The sequence below is a fragment of the Leiobunum rupestre genome, chromosome 4, assembly GCF_980474605.1.
Source record: "Leiobunum rupestre chromosome 4, qqLeiRupe1.1.hap1, whole genome shotgun sequence".
NCBI lineage: Eukaryota > Metazoa > Arthropoda > Arachnida > Opiliones > Sclerosomatidae > Leiobunum > Leiobunum rupestre.
In genome coordinates, this window is record NC_143387.1 from 46038113 (window position 1) to 46058701 (window position 20589).

The 20589-nt window shown below is 37.7% G+C and overlaps 1 protein-coding gene across 1 annotated transcript; it reads right to left on the bottom strand.

The window, feature by feature from the left end:
• Positions 1-12: 12 nt before the first annotated feature.
• LOC149947978 (neurobeachin-like protein 1) lies at positions 13-20253 on the bottom strand. Its single transcript, XM_090172493.1, has 57 exons — positions 20068-20253; positions 19402-19493; positions 17350-17505; positions 16076-16157; positions 15828-15949; positions 15641-15714; positions 14737-14825; positions 14523-14669; positions 14352-14460; positions 14171-14280; positions 14002-14085; positions 13831-13929; positions 13519-13756; positions 13350-13453; positions 13176-13277; positions 12860-13111; positions 12680-12799; positions 12158-12613; positions 11843-11935; positions 11585-11771; positions 11382-11515; positions 11123-11285; positions 10957-11059; positions 10740-10887; positions 10518-10676; positions 10291-10450; positions 10131-10219; positions 9871-10072; positions 9640-9811; positions 6574-6868; positions 6379-6511; positions 6206-6312; positions 6012-6146; positions 5833-5953; positions 5730-5772; positions 5514-5661; positions 5303-5452; positions 5088-5245; positions 4900-5024; positions 4713-4833; positions 4499-4647; positions 4301-4434; positions 4035-4241; positions 3844-3968; positions 3631-3771; positions 3424-3554; positions 3238-3347; positions 3064-3181; positions 2891-2988; positions 2295-2411; positions 2005-2210; positions 1755-1927; positions 1438-1529; positions 1237-1353; positions 1024-1179; positions 806-957; positions 13-411 (listed from the first exon to the last, which is right to left on the bottom strand). Exons 1-57 carry the CDS (start codon positions 20101-20103, stop codon positions 273-275), a joined length of 7983 nt encoding a protein of 2660 aa, XP_090028619.1. The 5' UTR covers positions 20104-20253; the 3' UTR covers positions 13-272.
• Positions 20254-20589: the final 336 nt, after the last annotated feature.

The window sequence follows — 20589 nt, forward strand, 5'->3', positions numbered from 1 at the left end:
AGATTACATTTTATAAATTAATTTTTAACATTACCCAAACGAAGAGCATAAAATTCTTGTTAGGGTGTTCGTAACAAAACAATAACACGTTACTATAGTAACCGCAAATTAACAAATTTTTAAAACTATGTTTTATACAAACACTGTAAGATAGAATTATTAGTCTTTTTAAATTCGATATTGTACATCTTTACTTAATTTGATTTCCATATTACGCACCTTTACTATAACACGCAAGCCAGTCTTAAACACTTTGTATATTACTAAAATATCTATTTTTGAATGTTTGGACGACTGCCAATTATGATTATTTTACCATCGTCTAAACTAGCTAAGATATGAGTGTTCCCCATGGTTACGCAAATGGTCAGAACAGGTATGTGAAACGGAATTTCCGTCAAAAGTTGAAACCTAAAAGGTTGAATTTAATCCTAATTAGTTTAACACATTTGCTAAGAGTAGAATCAATTACTACACGTATACACCAAAAAAAGAAAAAGCTAGTATTTCCCTCACAAAAAAAACAAAAGCAAACGTTTTCCGCTTTGAAACCTCAGTTGAATCAGACGCAATGTCTGTTTTGGGATGTTTTATCTTCCCCTCTTTTGGAATTGCTAATTGATATACTCCAGATTAAAATATTTGCTTAGGGAAAATTGTCCCGGGAAAATTCTCCCGTACTGTTTCTTTGCAAATAACATAAAAACTAATTTGTTTAGTTTAAAGCCCGTTTCAAATATTAACTATCAAAGTAGCGAAATAATTGCCAAAATAACAACGAGGAAGAAAAATTCATTAAAAATACCTCAAGACGTCATATATAGTAACAAGTCCCTCGATGCTCGCTGTAACAAGATAATCTCCAGTCACTTGGATATCGGTTAAACTATTCGAGACACTTCTTTGGGTAAGATGTTTCCCGTTAATTGAATACAAATGCAAACAGTGATCTCCTCCCTATTGGCCAAAAACCAGAAATTTGACAAGATAAAATTAAACAAGAATATAGAAAATGTTAATAACCTTTGATTTGTCTTTTTGTTGGCAAAACACGCAAAGGTAGCCCAGAGGGGACAAGGAAAGTAAAGAAACTTCCTGATTTGTCGGATCACTGCTTGGTGGGCTTAAGGTTCGCATAAAGTGGCCATCTCGAACCATATGAATATTAATTGATCCGTCCTAGTATCGAAATTAAGGTTTCAAATTTCAATAAATAAAAATTAAAACTTTATTTACTTTTGAACCAGATACAGCCATATCCAAATCCATCAACAGTCCCACCGAAGTAACTTCATCGTCATGGCCGTATAGCGTTTGCAAGGGTTTACTCATTAATACTAATCCGATATTGGTCTACGAAGAAAAAAATAATACAAGCTAGATAGTTCTATAACAGCGTGTTAATCAAAGAATCGAAACTCATCAAAGTATCTCTACCTGCTTAAGTTGCCAAATCATACACGTTGTATCTCTGGACCCCGAAATGAGATGCTTTCCTCCAGCATCTAAGCACACACACGTTACTATATCTAAGGACATGAGCAGAAGGCAGTTTGGTTACTTTTGACTCTTCTTTAGACCACTGTACCAAAAGTGTATTTAGATTAAGTAGGCGCCATTCGCTGACCTGTTCTCTCAAAGTAGATTTCCGCGAATGGGTACGAGTCCAATTAAATAAGCTCGTGTATTTGGGCCAAAACTTCTTTCCCTATACACTTTTGGCGATACGTAACCATAGTGCAGGAAATACAAACCTAGATGTTTAATGATTATCGCGACATTTTTACTCTTGACTAGGCTGAAAGCGCGTATACTATTATCCCAGTGACCTCCACTGATTAATAACTTGGCATCTAATGATACTGCGAAAAGTTTATGAGACACTTTGATGCTCGGGTGAAATGGACCCGAGACTCGTCTCATTGTCCTACGTATTTATGAATAAAAGGTTTAAGCAAAACATGTTGACTATGACCGGGATTTGCGGAAATGTTTATATCATACTTGTTATTCGCGAGTGATGGGTCCTTATCAAAAGTGTAGTAAAACGGAATGGTTTTGGCCTTATCATATGGCAGCCAACTGTGAACCCCTAAAATTCCATTTTGACACACGGTTATTAGCGACTCAGTCGTGGTGGTTTGTCGAAACGTTTTGGCTTGATTTTTCGGTAAGGATATGAACGCGATTGGGGTTGTCGTTGGATACGCCTAAAATTATTAATCGATACATTGAAATTATTTTAGAATAATATAGCTAATAAGGATTACAAAATTAAATGAACAAATTCGTACTTCAACAAAAAATGTTCTTAGATTTTGAAGAAAGAGGAACAAACTCGGAGGCTTGGTGTCGTTTTTGGTCATTCTCACCATCGCCTCTTCAAATGCCATTCTACGAGGGTGAGGCTCCTATTCAAGAAAATCGGGTTAAGGTGAAAACAACTCGCATAATTTGCATTTCTCTAGCAGGGGAGTGAAGCTTACGTCAATTCTCACTCTTGGCGCGACAATCTAGAACGTAGTAGAAAACCTGCTGCGAGCGTATATCTCCCAATGATATTACTTAACACCTCGCAGCAGCACCAGTAATTGGGATTTTTACTACGTTCTAGACTGTCGCGCCTCGAGTGAGTATTGGCGGAAACTTTAACTTATCTTCCAAAGTTATACTCCTTTTAAACTGACACACCTGATTAATTTATCGAGTGATCTATGAAAATTTGGCTAGAAAAATTTCAGAATATGATTGCCTATTGCGAGGCACGTAATAATAGCTGCTCAATTGTCACTCAGATTTTTAAAACAACGGCGTGGCCATTTAATTGATACACTGATTCAACCGGTATGATTCGCTATCGTATGGCTAAAAAACTTGTCAATAGTCATACTTTTAGAAGCTGACACGGTGTTTGTCCGAAATGGTTAATCATCCCTTCAGTGGCAGCTCTTTCAACCGGATCTTGAATGGCGTCTAAATCGACAGCTCCTAGAGGTATGACGTACTTTTACATAAATAACCCCAAAAAAAATTAGAATTTCGTACTAAATGAGCCAGTTTTACCTTCGTAAGACACGTAATAAAAGACATTCAATGATTCTACAGCAGCGGGACCCTTTTGTTTATATCCAAATATCAAATCAATCCATTCGTGTAGATGAGATGAAACAAATTCGGATTCCTTGGTGGTGAAAACAATTTAGATCTCTTCAATTGGCATATTAAATATACACTTACCAAGGCTTTCCTATGTTTGTAAATGAAATCTTCCGGAGATGTCGCCCAAGGAGGAAGCTTTACATTTTCTACTTTATCCTTTGTACCTTGTAAACGCCCCAAGTCAAAACCTAAGTAGACAGAGCAAATACGCAACGTTTTCAAGTTGATTAAAGGTGATATTTTGAGTATAAAATTTCCCATTACCATTCAAATTTGTAAGGAATTCTGGTAAGTAGAAAAATTCTGGAATTAACTCCTTGCAATCATTAGGATTGTCCATTAACATTCTCCAAGTAGCTTCTAAAGAATGGAATTGGCGATCGGCCACGTCAAACCTTATACGAAATTTTGGGAAAATACAGATTAATTTTTCAACGAAGACTAATAAATAATTCTAGGGTTAAATATTACCTTCCGCCTTGAAGCTCAATATGCAGAGATGTGAACGGTTCAATCCTGACTAAGTAATGCAAAACGCCAGCTGAATTGGAATAATGAGTTCCGTAATGAAATTTTTCTACGACGCCAGTAATATCCACAAAATTATCGTACCTTCAGGAAGGAAAACCATCACTTGGTATCTTTATTTCTAGACATTATTGCAATGAAATATTCAAACTTTACTTTGTTTTAACTTCTTGGACATTTTTCGGGTTTACAATGGCAATTGGTTTCGACAAGTCCCGATATACTGCAGGATTATCAAGGTCTAATTCTTCCGATATATAATCGGCCAAGATCCACGGAAACTACATGGAAAGATGACTTATAAAAGCCGCTTAAGACGATCATTTAGCGTTATAAGATTTCCATACCACGGGATATTGACTCAGATCATTATAAGTTCGTCCAGCGATTGTATTTAAGACCATTAAGTACTCAAAATTGGTCATTTCTCTTTGCATCCATTTCTGGGTAACCCCCGAAGCTTTCAGCAGTTCCGCTGGAGATCTGATTCCGTACGAATAAAACAGATTCGGAGGCCGTTGACTTATAATACGGCTATAAATTTTATTCCTCGTCTAAAATGGTTGACATTAGTCGATCAAAATACATTTCATATAGTATATTAATAAAATACCTTTGTCGTGAAATTTAAAAAGAAATTGGTTTGGTCAATGAGAAAAAATTCCAAAGCAGATCGACGAAGATTGTATCTTCTCAAGTGGATTTCTCTCAAGTTTGCCAATGGGCACTTAAAGTCATGGCGGTCTCCTTCAATTTAAAAAAGCGTCAATTCAGTTCTTTGGGTGTTTATTAATGGGACGCGTATTTTTACCTTCTTCTTTTAAAGGTGACAAGTCGAAAAAATAAATATCACTGGTTGTTACTTCAAAGCGTCCCTTTACCACCGACAGTAGAGTTACCAGCTCGCAATCGTCCGATATCACAGTTTTTTCTTTCTCCGTTTCATTTAACGCTTCAATCCTAATAATTTATTTTCAAAACGAGTAAAATAGAAAGGCTAGAAACAAATTATTTTTGAAACTTACTCTGAAGCGGAAACTTGCAACTCTTCTTCGGCCAGAGAATCCTCTTGCTGTTGCGCTACCCTAGCTTCTCTCGCTACTGGTGGAAGACCGAGGCTCGGAACATTACTATTGGTTCCAGATCCTAAGAAAAAAATCCTCTAAAAATTTTGCCTTTTCCGTGACGAGCGCGTACAAAGTAAAGGCTGACCTTGGTTATCTCTTAAGCGACTGGAGTGAGAATGAACGTCGAAATTTAAGTTAAATGTCATTTTTAATCTCATTCTAGAACTATTTTCGTGGTTTGACAATTTCCAATGCTGAACGAATGGACTTCTGCAATAGGAACCAGTATTAGGGGTCGAAATCAATTGAGGGAACAGTGTATCAAAACTTTACCTGGATTCCCACGGACCTCTAGGTCCGTAAATGTACAATTTCAACATTCTCCATCTGCGACGAACGAAAATATTTTGGTGTTTATGCGCGATAAGCATTCCTTGATAGCGACTAATTTCTTCGGCAGTTTTGGCGTTAAAAAGGTCCATAACGCTGGACTGCGTAATAATTTTTATCACAAATCTAATCAGCAAATTATGTTATAGAACAATTACTTGAAATCGAAGTTTACTCTCGCCAATTTCTCGGTTTCTCTTATGGGACGAAATCATTGATACTTCGTAACATTGATTCCAAAACCCATTCATTTGGTCCTTTTGTTCGTCGACCCTTAAACAAGTATACTTTCTTTGTAGTGGAAGAATCTGTTCCAAATGCGTTAGACGTTAGATTTGGTTCTCCGAAACTAATGCAGATAAATCGTACCGTCTTTTCTATGAAGTTTTTCCACTCTGAACTCAAGGCGTAGTGCTGAAACTCTTCAAAGAACGCGGGTCCAGACGCAGACGCTAGTGGTAAACCTAGAAGGTGTTTCTTTAGATGGAGGATTGGTGTTAGCTTGTCCAGCAACGCTCTGAATAAAAGTCGAAAATTACACAATACCCAAATCTCTATTATCTCCCACGCATGACTTATCCTCACCTGACCACCGGTATAAGAAATGAATAATGCTCCTGATCGCCACCTGCAAATCCGATCACCATTAGGCTAACGCGATACGTAACATTCGTGACAAATTACTTACTCTCTATAGCCTTATTTAGAATGTTATCTAAAGTAGCGAGGAGATGACAGGCCTCCTCGAGACTAGCAAATGGCCGAGTTTGAACCAAAGCGTGAAGTTTCGCCGTTGCCATAGCGCAAAGCTTCGGAAGTTCCAATGCGTTATTCATTATAAAATATCTATCAAAAGTATTTATTTACTTCAAGGTTTTCGGTAGCGCTACAGACAAGTACAACTCCTAAACCCATCTCCGCCATTTCAACCCATCCCTCCTGACCAGGAGCGTATTCAAAAACAAGGAGAACATCAAGCAGGCCAAGGACAGATTCTAAAAGCTATAGAAATTTTAAATTATATATTATTGAAAGGCAAGATGAAGCGTGAGAGACAATACTTTTTCACTAAGGCGTCTGTTATCGTCAACATTTTCCAAAACAACGAAATCGTAAACGAGTTTCATAAGTTCGATCGCATTCTCCGTGTGGGTGGCGTTTGCTTGTCCTATATTCGAAAGAATTTAGTTAAAGATAAAACTACGATAAAGTTTGAAATTGACAGGTAAACCACCTGCTTCTTGTAAATCTAAAAGGCAGGCTTGCAAAGCTTTTTCCATAATTTGTCTTTTGATTTCCAAATGTGACATGTAGAGCTCATTACTGAGTGCTAACAGATTTATGTAGGCGAATATCATTCCCCTTTCCTGAATTGGATAAATAAAGTCATTATGGAGGAACGGAAAGAAAAACAAACTTTAAAACGAACCTGCCACGCGCTTTTACCCGATCCTTCAATCCCTTTCCACATGAGTAAGAAAACAACGTCAGCGACCGTATTGCATAATTCTTGCTCTTGCTGGCTAACTTTACTAGCCAAATTAGAGGCACTTGTCGTTGAGAGAGCTTTGGCCGCGTTTTGCGCAACTGTTCCTTCGTTGATTAGCCTATCTAGCTCAACCATCGACACCCCGGAAAGAGAAAGACCACTTTTCCTAGAACCACTTTCGTTATTAGCACCGCTCAAGTCTTCATTACTTGAACTTAGACTAGCCGATCGCGATCTACAAAAATTGGACTAAAGTTAGTGATATCAGTTCATATTTTAGGAATTATACAGGGTGTTACGGATAGAGCTTGGGGTTTGGATAATAAATTTCCCTTTCATTTCGTTTTATATCCATAATCGAAAATTATCCAATATATTAAATTGTTTTATAGCCGCGAATAATATCCGTAAATAAACAGTTAAAAGAAAAGTTGGCGGTTGATTTATCTGTTCCCAAGAGCTCTAGTTATGGATAAGAGTACCAAAACGTTTAAGGGATATTCTATGGGTTAAAATTTTCAAATGAACCATGATTCTTAAGTTACCCATTTCAGAGTTAATAAGCCTTAAAAATTCGGCTTAAAAACATCGAAATCACTTAAAATGATAAGTCGGTATAACAACTGTTCAAAATGCCCACCTTGGGCTCTAATACAGGAATGGAAACGTCGAACCTTATCGAAGATTTCGGGCGTGTTACGGATAGTCTCACGTCCATCAATAATGCGCTGATGAGGGTCATCAACATCACGGGTCCACGTCTGTTTTATAAAACAAGTCCATGAGATGTCCCCAAAAAAAATCTCAAGGGTTCAACTCAGGAGATCGGGGAGGCCACGGAATTGTTCCTCCTCGTCCTACCCCCTCCAAGGAAATTTCGCATCACGGTGATCTCGCATTGCGCGTCTGAAATATGGTGGCGCCCCATCGTGCAAGAACCACATCCGCACTCTAGTTGCTAAGGGAACGCCTTCCAATAGCTCTGGTAAGGATTCTGGAAGAGATTCTCTCCATTTAGCCTAGGCGGAAGGAAATAGGGTCCAACTAAATTGTTTCCATCAATGCCACACCAAAAGTTGAGATTAAATTGCTCTTGGTGAGTCCATGGGGGTTATTTTGGCTCAATTGGTGATTATTGTGCAAATTGAGTTTGCCATCGGCTGTTAGGATAATACTTGGGAACTGTGGATTGTGTTCTACTCTGTCCACAAACCACTGACAGACGTTGGTTCGGCGTTGTTCAAGGCTCTAGCTTTTTTAAGATGCATGGAAAGGGATAAAACGATGACCATGTAGAATTCTCCAGACCATAACATGATTGACACCCAACGGCCTTCCAAATTGGCGGGTACTTGTCAAAAAGTAAAAGTACCTGAAAGTTTCAAGAAAAAACGGTTTTCGAAAAAGCAAAACTAAAATGTTCCACGTCAAGGGGAATATTTTGCACTCTCTCCCGAGATGGTTGAAGTTGCCCGTTTTCTCGTAAGCGCCGGTACACAGCTTCAAACGTTCGTCTATTAGGTACCCTTCATAGCGGGAAGTTTTTTTGGCACAATTTCCTCTTCCTTCGGCTCGTCCGTACACCTATTACATTAGAAAAACGTGCCATCAATATCGCTCCCGCTAATAGACAAACGTTTGAAGCTGTGGACCGGCGCTAACGAGAAAGCGGACAATTTCAACCATATCGGGAGACAATGCAAAATATTCCACTTGACATGAAAGAACAGGTAATTACCTCAGTTTCTAAATACGTTTTAGTTTTGCTTTTTGAAAAACCGTTATTTCTTGAAACTTTCAGGTACTTTTACTTTTTGACGATGATCCCGTGAAGTTAGAAAGCAGTTGGGTGTCAATCATGATATGGTCTGGAGAATTCTACATGATCACTGTTTTCTCCCTTTCCATGCATCTTTAAAAAGTTCAAGCCTTGAACGACGCCGAACCAACGTCTGTCAGTGGTTTGTGGACAGAGTAGAACACAATCCACAGTTCCCAAGTATTATCCTGACAGCCGATGTAGCCAAATTTTCGCGTGATGGCATACTCAATTTGCATAATAATCACCAATTGGTCCAAAATAAAACCCGTGGAACTATTGTCGCGACTCACCAAGAGCAATTTAGTCTCAACGTTTGGTGTGGCATTGATGGAAACCATTTTGTTGGACCCTATTTCCTTCCACCTAAGCTAAATGGAGAGAATCTCTTCCAGAATCCTTACCAAAGCTATTGGAAGACGTTCCGTTAGCAACTAGAGTACGAATGTGGTTCTTGCACGATGCGGTACCACCCTATTTCAGACGCGCAGTGCGAGAACACCTTGATGCGAAATTTCCTTTGAGGTGGGTAGGACGAGGAGGAACAATTCCGTGGCCGTCCCTATCTCCCGAGTGGAACCATTGCGATATTTTTTGGGGACATCTCAAGGACTTATTTTATAAAACAGACGTCTTTGATTTTACGACCTTCTTCAGCGCATTATTGATGGATGTGAGACTATCCGTAACACGCCTGAAATCTTCGATAAGGTTCGACCATCATTTTGTTCGACGTTGCCATTCCGGTATTAGAGCCCAAGATGGGCATTTTGAACAGTTATGATTTTTTTTGCAATTTATTAAAAGAGACGTTATCATTAATCTAAGCGATTTACTAATTATTCACTCTTTCAGGCTTGAACAGGCTTGAAATTAATAAAGCCAAAATCAGGTGGAGTATACTTCTGAACGATTCTTAATGATTTTTTGATATCCCACAATGTGTTTAACTTTTTATCTTTTTATCTCAAAAAACTTATGGAAACAATTGGGTTCAAGGAAGAAAACCGACTTCTGATTTTCGGTGATTTAGATATTTTTAGGCCGATTTTCGAGGACTTATTAACTCTGAAACGGATAACTTTAGAACCATGGTTCACTAGACATATCTTACTATTAGAAACCCATAGAATACGCCTTAAAAGTTTCGGTACTCTTATCCGTAACACCGTGTACATTAAACGAACCTTCCAAGGAGTTGTGGAAAGTCAAAATCGAATATGTGTTCTTTTAACTGCATTAAAAATTGTGGCGTTCGTGGCGGAAGAGGCGAATTTGAACTGTCTTCCAAAGATCGAAGGGACGAAGAAGAGCGACGAGACAACCTCCTCGGCGTTGACCGGTTAAAAACTGGTGAATCTTGGCGACACAAAGTAACCGTTACAAAATTTCTTCAAAATAGCATAATTGAATACTACCGGATTTGGTGGTCTCCTGGCCGTCGACATCCAGCAACTCATTCGATAAATCAATTAAATCTAACGATGGCAGAGGAGTAATCGGTATAGGTTTTCCAGTTATCGCTTGTTTAACGAGCAAACTAAGAACGCACTCTTGCCATCCTATTTGTTTCGTTATTAGCATCATTAAATTTGGTTTCTGATCCAATCTATTTACAAGCTGATTAAAAGGACGGTTTTAGTACACATACTCGACAATATGAAACTTCAATTCAAACCTTTTTAACAGTTTCGAGTTTAATTTCAACATCCATATGCTTAATAAAATGTAATATTGCCAACAATCCTTGATACGCTTGTACCGTATCTACAGTGTTGTGGAAATACAATATAGAACGACAATGAAATCTAGATTGTTTAAAGTCTTTCTAAAGTAACCTGTCATCATAGTTTGTTCAGTCAACAACATGATCATTTCCATGGAAACGTGACTAGGCGACAAAAAGGTTAACAGACAGGAAAATCCCAAATCATGAAGCCTCAGTCGAGTCTTAGATTTTTCATAAACTTTATCACTTTTAAGTAGAAGATTTAATATCTATATTCAAATATATAATTTTATATTACGTTATACAAGATAGTTAATGCATTAAACGGTGGCTTACTTTGAGGACTTTCACTTTAAGTAGGGTGGAATAGTTGGTATTAAACAAAATACAATATAGCAATTCCGCCGATCCAGGCTCGTATAATAAGAGAAACATTTGGTCTTTGGCTATTTGGTTTTCGAGCAGATTGAAAAGCATGTCAATCATTTCAAATACCTGTTCAATTAAACACAAATCATTTCGCTGCCAATGGGTAATATCAACTAAGTCAAAGCTTACTAATTGTTCTTCTTTCATACTAATAATATAATTTATTACTGCCGACACCTCTTGTATGTTAACATCTCTCGATAAATAGTACTTAATAAGGCCAATTAACGATATCCTTATGGTTTTTATGTCTTCAGAGTTGACAGAATCGCAGGAGCTATAGGTGAAAATGCGATTAACAATTCCGCAATGAAATGAACGTTGAGAGTAAATAACAGGAAATTACCTGTAAAAGGTTTGTATTGTGTCTAAGAGAAACTGAGGTCCATATTTTCTCCTGAAAAATTTACGATCATCCTTGATGATAGTTGATAAATATTGTATATGTCCTAATAATAAAGATACAATACTGATATTATTTCAGTTATAATGAAATACTTAACATATTATACCAATTCTGACTGGAAAATTCCCTTTGCTCCATATACGAAAATCGAAAAGAATGAATTGGTACACAGCTCGAAGTAAATCAGCCGCATTATCACAAGCAGCAACCCCTTCCACCAAAAGCTGAGTGGCCATTAGCACATTCACGTCTATTAAATTATTAGGAACCTGTGGAAATAGTTACAACAAAACACAAGAATGAATTATTCGTCATTATAATTATTACTCTGAAAGTGTTCAAGTTTTTTCAAGTGGGAAACGTACCTTTTGTAAAAGAGCACCTATCGTGTCTAACCCGTTTTGCCTTAAAATTTGATCTTGATTGTCTACGTTTCCCTGAATTACATGAAGCAGGAGAAGAGTAAACCCGGCAACTTGATTTTGTTCCAGTTTCCACTCTTTACAAGGAATGTTGAATGAAGGAAACTTGTTTTCCAAAAGACCATTTTAATCATGCGAAAAATTACCTGAATACGAACTACAAGGCAAAACTACCCATTCCTCATTTAGCTGCTCTTCGGACATTTGGGCGAGTAAGGGTGGTTTTTGTGGCGATAAGCCACTGAAATCGGAAGACACTGGATTGGCATTTTTACCAGCATTTTCAAGGAGTGGAAATAGCGAAGGAATGCCACCAACGCAATTTAAAATATCCTATTAAAACACAGAGTAATACGTTTTCAGAGTAAAAAGATAATGGAAAAACTTGATCAATTGGAACATACTTTAATATTTAACGTAAAACAATGATTTCCAGTTACTTGTCCATCAAACATGTGTAATGGAGACAGATCGATACAAGTTTCGCCGTAAAATGCCTAAAACAAAAATGTTGATAAATAAAAATTGAAGATACTACTTTAGTTACGCAGTAAAAACATCATCCGGTCTGAGATGGCGAAACTAGTCGTACGCTCCTCATAGCGCTTTTAATATTTTATTTCAAAGTTTTTACCAAGTAACTAAAGTAGTATATTCAATTTTGATTTAACATATACACAAGTGCCGTTTAATTTTATACGTAACCAGGATTTACGTACTCTGGCATCCCAATGAAATAGGAGTTTATTTGTGAAATCTACGAATTCTGGAATCTCTTCGGAGCTAAGCAACGTCATGCAGTTTGGTCCGGCTTCGTATAACGCTCTCAGTTGATTCGGTAGAAAAATTTCGGAAGCCAAAGATAGAGACCCTATTTGTCCATTTAAACAATCGGGAGCGCCCCAAACGCTGTCCTGAGTCCCAATCGGGCAACTCTGGACGGCCGGATCCGGCTCGTTAGAACTAAATGCGCCTCTAAACGCGCTTGGTAACGTTTTCGAGCCGAGTGCGAAAAGACGATCTTTGTCGATAAATGTTGTAATTTGTCCTAAAGCGGCGTCACTAAAACTACTAATAAAGCCAGATCTCTCGGCGGAATCACTCGCGTCACTGTGTCTTCTTCCACTTAAGCTAGTGATTTGACCTCCCACTCCAACACGGCAATATACGAACGGCTGCGATTGAGAGAGATAAGCTGAAAATATCTTACCGATTAGTAATTAAACTATATCTAAGCATACCTCAGTTATAATGGGAAATTTGAGTTGGGCAACATGTTTCTGCCGACCATCTACGTATACCGTCACGCAACTCTGGGTAAAAGGACGTCTGGCGGGACTGTGACATATTGCTACGGAATGCTATATATGGAAAACGTAAGGTTTTTCCAAAAATATAATTACACTCAAGTTTCATCTTACCCAATTTTCATCGTCAAATAGATTTTCAACAACCGCGGTGGCGTAATAATCTTTCTTTAACGCAACGGCCACGACCAAATGATGTTCTCGGGTGAAGAACGCCTCAAACCCCCAGCCATTGCTACTTAAAAAACTATAAAGCTGCCTTCTTCGTTGAACGCTTTCGTCCAACGTTTCTTTATTCAGCCTTAACCAGGCGTGAAATCCAAATCCAGATCCGGGCCATTTGCGAATACTATGTATCCCGACACCCTATTAATGTGCATTTCATTAATTTTTAATTGTATGGAATATTTTTTCACTATCTCAAAATTACGTCAAACTTTTCTCTCAAATCAAAGAAATGCGACGCTCCGAGCCAGCTTTGGTTCTTGGTCATAGTGGACAGTATGTGAATTATTTGCACTGTATAGGCAAACTACGGAACAGGAGGTGTTTCGTTAATTTATTGATTTACTCTGGCCAAACTACTTTTTTACGTGAATAGTACCTGATTGCCATCCTTATCTAGTCGAAGTAAGCGAAAAAGCAATTTCAAATCTGATGGTTGGATGGAATGACTTCCTAACACTTCCAACAGCCTCAACAATTTACCTGGACGAAACTTAAGCAATAAATACCGTAATTCCTTATTTTATTTTTCAATAGGAAAAATTTACCCAATGTTCTACCACCTAAATACGTATATTTCTCCAACGTCCTAATAACTGTTCTCATAGCACCACATTGACAACAAATAATTCGGGTATACAAATCTGTTTCGCATAATGTCAAAATTTTTTCTACTATATACAACTGAAGTTCAACGCTGGAAATGTCTATTAATAAAGTTATTAAAGTGTTGACAAGTTGCCCATTCCGGATAGAATTACTCTTCTCTTCCAAACTCTCAAGAGCCTGCCCGAAAAATAAAATACCCAACACGCAATTTAAAACAAGTCGAAACGCGCGGAATATATTAGAAAACTTACCAAACGAAATATTCCATCGACCAATGTTTTTCCGGGTTTAGCGACTGATTTTAACACTTTGTCTAAGGTTTGAAATCCAACCACGGCTAAAAAGTGTCTCTAAAGCATTTAATGTAATACAAAATTAGGTCAATGATAACTTCTACCCTAGAAGACACGAGTCTTACGTACTTTTGGCCAAATCCCTTTACCAATAAAAGACGTAATTGTATCTAAAATGGCGGCGGTTAAATTTTGTCTGACTTTCGTCTCTGCCTATAAAATAGAAACACGAAAGTTTACATTCAAAGGCTACAATAAACATTTTTTTTCGTTCAAAAGTATAGTAGTCACAACCAACCTGCTCAGACTTTTGAATCTGCTCTATTAAAAATTTCAAATACCCATTTTCTTGCATAATTTTTCTAACTGAAATTTCTTCGTGGTAATTGAGCATATCTTGCAGCCCTCCTGATAAAATTAACGCGCAATTTTAATCACGTTCTTACGGTTAAGTAAACACTGAGAAGAATTGGCCTTACCCAACATAATAATTACACTTGAAATATTATTTACAAAGTCACAGTTGGTGCACAACGACACCAAATGCCCAAAATACGTTTCAACAACAGTTCTAACATCAACTTGCCGCTTTAATACGAAATATTAGGGTATAGTAATAATGGAATACGCGTATATTTTAAATAGATTACCTGATCAACACAACCACGAATACAACCCATGGAGTATGTTACGCATTTAAGAGCTAAAACCTGAACATTTGCAGTTGCATTTTTCTCCAACGCGAGAGCGAATAAAACTTCCAATGTTGCGGGTGTTATGGCGGTTAATGCGTTGTGCTGTGATAGCCAATAATTAAAAGTAGCCCTTAATTTAAAGTAAAATGAAACAAGTAGGAGTAAATACTTGAGCTCCGGAAAGAATAGCTCCATAAACGTGCAGAAGGTGCGTTTGTACTTTATCGGGCAGACGGCACGGTTTGTTATGCAATGTGTCTATAATCACGAGAAACAAAGTTGGTTTTTAATTTGAGCATTTACATCTCAGACAAGCATTAACAACATATTTCCACGTTACTGTAAATACCGATGTAAGAGCGACGTGCTTGGCGTAAAATTCCTGGCCCAGACGAGAGAATTACCTTCTAGGGCCCGGTTTTGTACCGTATTCCTAAGTTTATCTTCAGGACCAGTGTGTCGGAATTTATAGCCGGTGTACCTAGTAACAAAGACCATACCACCGGAGGCCTATCATCATAGTGCCCTACGCCAGCGTCCACCTAGCCCGGACAGGTGACAAATCCAGCATGGGTAGTAGAACCCTACTACTGATGGTCGCACCTTGGACGCGAGCCACTCAACCCAGCAGAAGGTGCAGCAACGGGTGGACCAATTCCCACTTTGCACACAGCAGTGGGATAAAGAGTGGATGCTGTAGCAACTCCAGCTCCGACACCCAAACCGCCGAGGCGGCCAGTTTGCACGGACCCTCTCCGTTAGCCTGAGTCGAAGCTCAGTATCCACCCCAAAACTGACCGGAGTCGGAGGTGGAGATAGGACCATTTGATCAGAGCTAACATCTCCCAGTGCACCACCGCCCTTATGGGTTACTCCCCGGTAAAGCCACCAGTTATGGCACACTCTAACCCATTTAGGGCCTATCTTCAGGACCAATGGCTCTCTTGGGGCCCGTAATTATTTGTTACCCGGGTACATCCCCGGGCCCTGATAACAGCCAGTGCCTGCTTGACTACCCACGCCAACGAAGACTCTTACACCTTAATTATTACTTGACAATTGAAAATAAATACCATAGAAGAATGGGACGACTTCAACATGTAAAACAGCTGGTCTGAATTGATAAAGAGATCTATTTATCGGTTTTCTGTACGAAAGAATAAATTAATCACTTCGTAATAATGGCTTAAGAACGTAAAATATTGAAATAGTAATTTAAATATTATGAAAGAATAATTAATTAATAACACGTGAACTTACTGGATCAACCAGGCTCTCCACGTAAAATAAGGATCATATAAAACTTCGAGGAAATAGAATATATTTTTTAAAACTATGACCTTATGTTCAACATATTCACACGATGCTTCATTTTCAAGAAACTAAATATAAAAAATGATTTATTTAATTTAATTTAATGATTAATTTATTTTATCAACTTCAAATAGAGTTGGCGGAATTCAGAGATTGCCTAAATAATAATTAAATAATAATTAATTGAAATTTACTTCGGAAACGATTGATGAAGCGAGTTCCAAAACATAATTTACAATTTCACACGATGAGACAAAAGGAATATTATCTAAATTTCTGTAAAGAAAACAACACCACAGATTATTGAACGCAATCTAAATGAAAGTACGGCTTCATTCAAGAAATGATTAATGTAATTTCAAGAGGCTGGTTCAGGGTTCTTTCATAGATGGTCAGAAAATTTATAATAATTGCAATAAGAGATTAAGTCATCAACTTCCAAATGCTAACCAACGTCGATGGTAGGTCAAATCGCGACTCAAATGTTCAAATCGCGACTCAAATGAGTAAATCGCGACTCAAATGAGTAAATCACGACTCAAATGAGTAAATCGCGACTCAAATGAGTAAATCGCGACTCAAATGAGTAAATCGCGACTCAAATGTTCAAATCGCGACTCAAATGAGTAAATCGCGACTCAAATGAGTAAATCGCGACTCAAATGAGTAAATCGCGACTCAAATGAGTAAATCGCGACTCAAATGAGTAAATCGCGACTCAAATGAGTAAATCGCGACTCAAATGAGTAAATCGCGACTCAAATGAGTAAATCGCGACTCAAATGAGTAAATCGCGACTCAAATGTTTAAATCACGCCTCAAATGTTTAAATCACGCCTCAATGTTTAAATCACGACTCAAATGTTTCAATCACGACTCAAATGTTTAAATCATGTCTAAAATGAGTAAAATAAGTAAATCCTGTCTGAAATGAGTAAATCATGTCTAAAATGAGTAAATCATGTATAAAATGAATAAATCATGTCTAAAATGAGTAAATCGTGCCTAAACTGTTTAAATGATGTCTAATATGAGTAAATCGTGTCTAAAATGTTTAAATCATGTCTAAAATGAGTAAATGATGTCTAAAATGAGTAAATGATGTCTAAAATGAGTAAATGATGTCTAAAATGAGTAAATGATGTCTAAAATGAGTAAATGATGTTTAAAAGGAGTAAATGATGTTTAAAAGGAGTAAATGATGTCTAAAATAAGAATATTGACCAAAATGTTTAAATCACGACTAAAATGTTCAAATCATGTGTCTAAAATGATTAAATCGCGAATGAAATTGCTATTATATTTTTAATAATGATTATCAGGATTCCTAGAAGCATAGTAATCCGCACAACGTCCGACCTCGTAATTTATTGGTTTTCTCTCGGGTTTTCTTAACATTAAACACGACACTTCAGTGAACCAGCCCAGTGCCAGCGACATTAATTAAAAACTGTAAGGTATTAAGCACCTGCAAATGACACACAAAGCTTTCATCAGAATTTCCATTTGTCGTAATGTCTCTTTATCCGTTGGACAGCTTTTGGAAACTGTTCCCTCGAGAAATTTATCACATTCTTCTAAAAGGTTTTCTGGTAACGTAAACAAATGTGGTCCCTCGGTTGGACTGAAACGAATTTCAATCATTAAATCATTCGTCGTAAAAACGGAATTAAAAAAGTTAGAGCGGTCAAAGGTTCCGATTAAATGAAACCGTATTTCCTGCTAGCTAGGAGCAACAAACACAACACCCCACACAAGGGGAACGCAACCCGTCAAAAGTCGTGGATTTTCTTGTGTACATTTTTCATTGGCGAGACTCTTTAGCGCCTGCTGCCGTCGGAAGGGGAAAATTCGGGAATTGTCTCCCCCCCCCCCCGCCCGTAAAACGTTCAGCGTAAAGGCTCGTGACGCTCGTCCAATGAAATTCGTACACAACCCTTCGTTAGCGTGTTTAAAGGCTAGCTACGTTATCCTTGTGTTTGTTGCTCCTATCTGCCAGTAACAATTACGGGACTAGTAATGTTTATACTATAGAAGACGTTGTCAATTTCGATAGATTTGAAAAGTTTTAATGTAATTATTTTTGAGTGCATTTTTAAAGCTCTCAGCATAGATACTAATTTACACTAAAATGAGGCAGAGTTTAGTAAATTATAAATATAATTTGATACAATAGTGATAGATATCAAAATCAATGGCATAATAAAATAATCGAAAGTCCTCTCGTATGAGACTAAGGTTTACTTTATAAAGATTTTTACATCTTTACCGTGTTAATTTTTTTCGAGCCACGATGGAGTGAAAAATGCCCCTACCTCGGTTTCTATGCCCCTTCCTCGGTTTCTATGCCCCTACCTCGGTTTCTATGCCCCTACCTCGGTTTCTATGCCCCTACCTCGGTTTCTATGCCCCTACCTCGGTTTCTATGCCCCTACTTCGGTTTCTATGCCCCTACCTCGGTTTCTATGCCCCTACCTCGGTTTCTATGCCCCTACCTCGGTTTCTATGCCCCTACCTCGGTTTCTATGCCCCTACCTCGGTTTCTATGCCCCTACCTCGGTTTCTATGCCCCTACCTCGGTTTCTATGCCCCTACCTCGGTTTCTATGCCCCTTCCTCGGTTTCTATGCCCCTTCCTCGGTTTCTATGCCCCTTCCTCGGTTTCTACGCCCCTTCCTCGGTTTCTACGCCCCTTCCTCGGTTTCTACGCCCCTTCCTCGGTTTCTACGCCCCTTCCTCGGTTTCTACGCCCCTTCCTCGGTTTCTACGCCCCTACCTCGGTTTCTACGCCCCTACCTCGGTTTCTACGCCCCTTCCTCGGTTTCTACGCCCCTTCCTCGGTTTCTATGCCCCTTCCTCGGTTTCTATGCCCCTTCCTCGGTTTCTATGCCCCTTCCTCGGTTTCTATGCCCCTTCCTCGGTTTCTATGCCCCTTCCTCGGTTTCTACGCCCCTGACCCTAATAAAAGTGCCTTTTAAAAAACCACTTAATTCAGACCCGCCACTGATCATTTCAAATCAAAATATTAATAAATAAAAAATATGGAAATAAAATCAGAGACTGCGACCGAAGGCTTCGTGAAGCGGTGAATCAACTGGAGTTGTCTCAATTATTTATTTGGAAATTGCGTGAAAAGGGTCGTGAATCGACTTAAAATTAACACGGATAAGGTATTTAAAACAACTCAAGTTCACTCAACTTGTTGGATTATCCAGTTGGACCATCGGGGATTTGGCCAATAATATAAAATAGGCAACAGAAAAATAATTGTCATAAATATCGCGCACACTAAAAATGATACAACCAAAAGTTTCAAATTTCCCGCCGCTTAATGGCTAGCAGAGATCGTAGCACCATCTGTTCTACGCGAAGGTCTCTATCATTTCACTCTTAGAAGTGTATTTTTACGCAGCGCACCCCGTTTTTAATTACACATAGAAAGGAACTTTCACCAAGTACGCTAGATGTATTAATAAGCAGTTCGTATAGTGCGAGATTAAAAAAAAAGCTAAAACACATACACTTCTCCGCAGTGATTGTATTCCACATCCAAACAACCTTTATTACTTTCCACAATTCGCTCCAGGAACAATGTAAAAAGTGCTGGATCAGACTGTAAAAACATTACTTAATATAAAATTTTTCGTAATGATAAGCCAAAGTAAAAAATTCTTTAACGTAAATATTTGTCTAAAATGTAATGCCAGTGTTTTATGTCCAAATAAAATGAAAAATTAATTTAAATTATACGGGTCTCAACAAATGTTTTTAATCTATAAATTTTCTAATTTAAAATTTGAGTGTTTCATTGTACATCAGGTTTAAATGATAATATTTAAATTTATATAAAAATTTATTGAAAATAAAGTAATATTAAATACAAAAGAATTATATAGTACTGATGTGTGTACTGAACTTTCATACAATTATCAATAGTAATTTCTTCGTAATTTTACAATTTTTACATGCACAATGATTCACGTTATAAATATAAAAACTTCTACTACGAACGTAAAATATATGAAAGTAAAAAAATGTAAAGGATATGTTTAATTTATTTTAAAATGACCCCCAGACACGCCCTCTCGGAGTCACTGTCAATCTACTTCTAGTCGGGTTAGGGAATATGACTAAAATAGAAATAAATATAAAGATATATTAGAAAATCCGTTAAAACGAAGACTAACTTTCTCTTGAAACCTTTTCCAGACATTTTCTTCCATGTTTTCGATGTCGGCACTAAGCCTTCTCACCCCGTCGTTCCTAGAGTAGCCATTACTGTGTCAACAGCTTGCTACAGTTGCTCAAACCCGACGATAGATGGCGAAGAATGCGCTCTAAAGGCGCGCCGTTCGATTTACATATGGAAATAAAAACCTATCTTCGGTTTTATTTTTCTAGATTAATGAGTCGGCATTTGTTTATCTTTAATTTTTTTATTTCGCTGGACGATTGACAATTGTGGAGGCTCGAGTAAGGTACTAATTGATGTTTTTTTTATTTGACGGGCTGACATAATGTAAAAAAAAATCATATTAAAGAATCGAAAACTATAATAATATATTATCCGAAAATTACAAGATCCACACAGCAGCTATTTTTAGCCTAAAAGTAGACTTTACTACTTCCCTTAATTATCTTTATCGAAACTCAAGGCACTTAGTGCGATTATCTTTTATGGAAATACCAATTAGTAAGACCCTAAGTAT

Bases quoted from the DNA above. Each gene is read 5' to 3' on its own strand.
- LOC149947978 (XM_090172493.1), bottom strand. From the start codon at position 20,103: ATGGAAGAAAATGTCTGGAAAAGGTTTCAAGAGAAA. The intron at 14,086-14,170 runs GTTGGTTGTGAC...TCTATTTTATAG, and splicing joins AGATTCAAAAGTCTGAGCAG to GCAGAGACGAAAGTCAGACA. The intron at 5,453-5,513 runs GTACGATTTATC...CATTTGGAACAG, and splicing joins AAAACTTCATAGAAAAGACG to ATTCTTCCACTACAAAGAAA.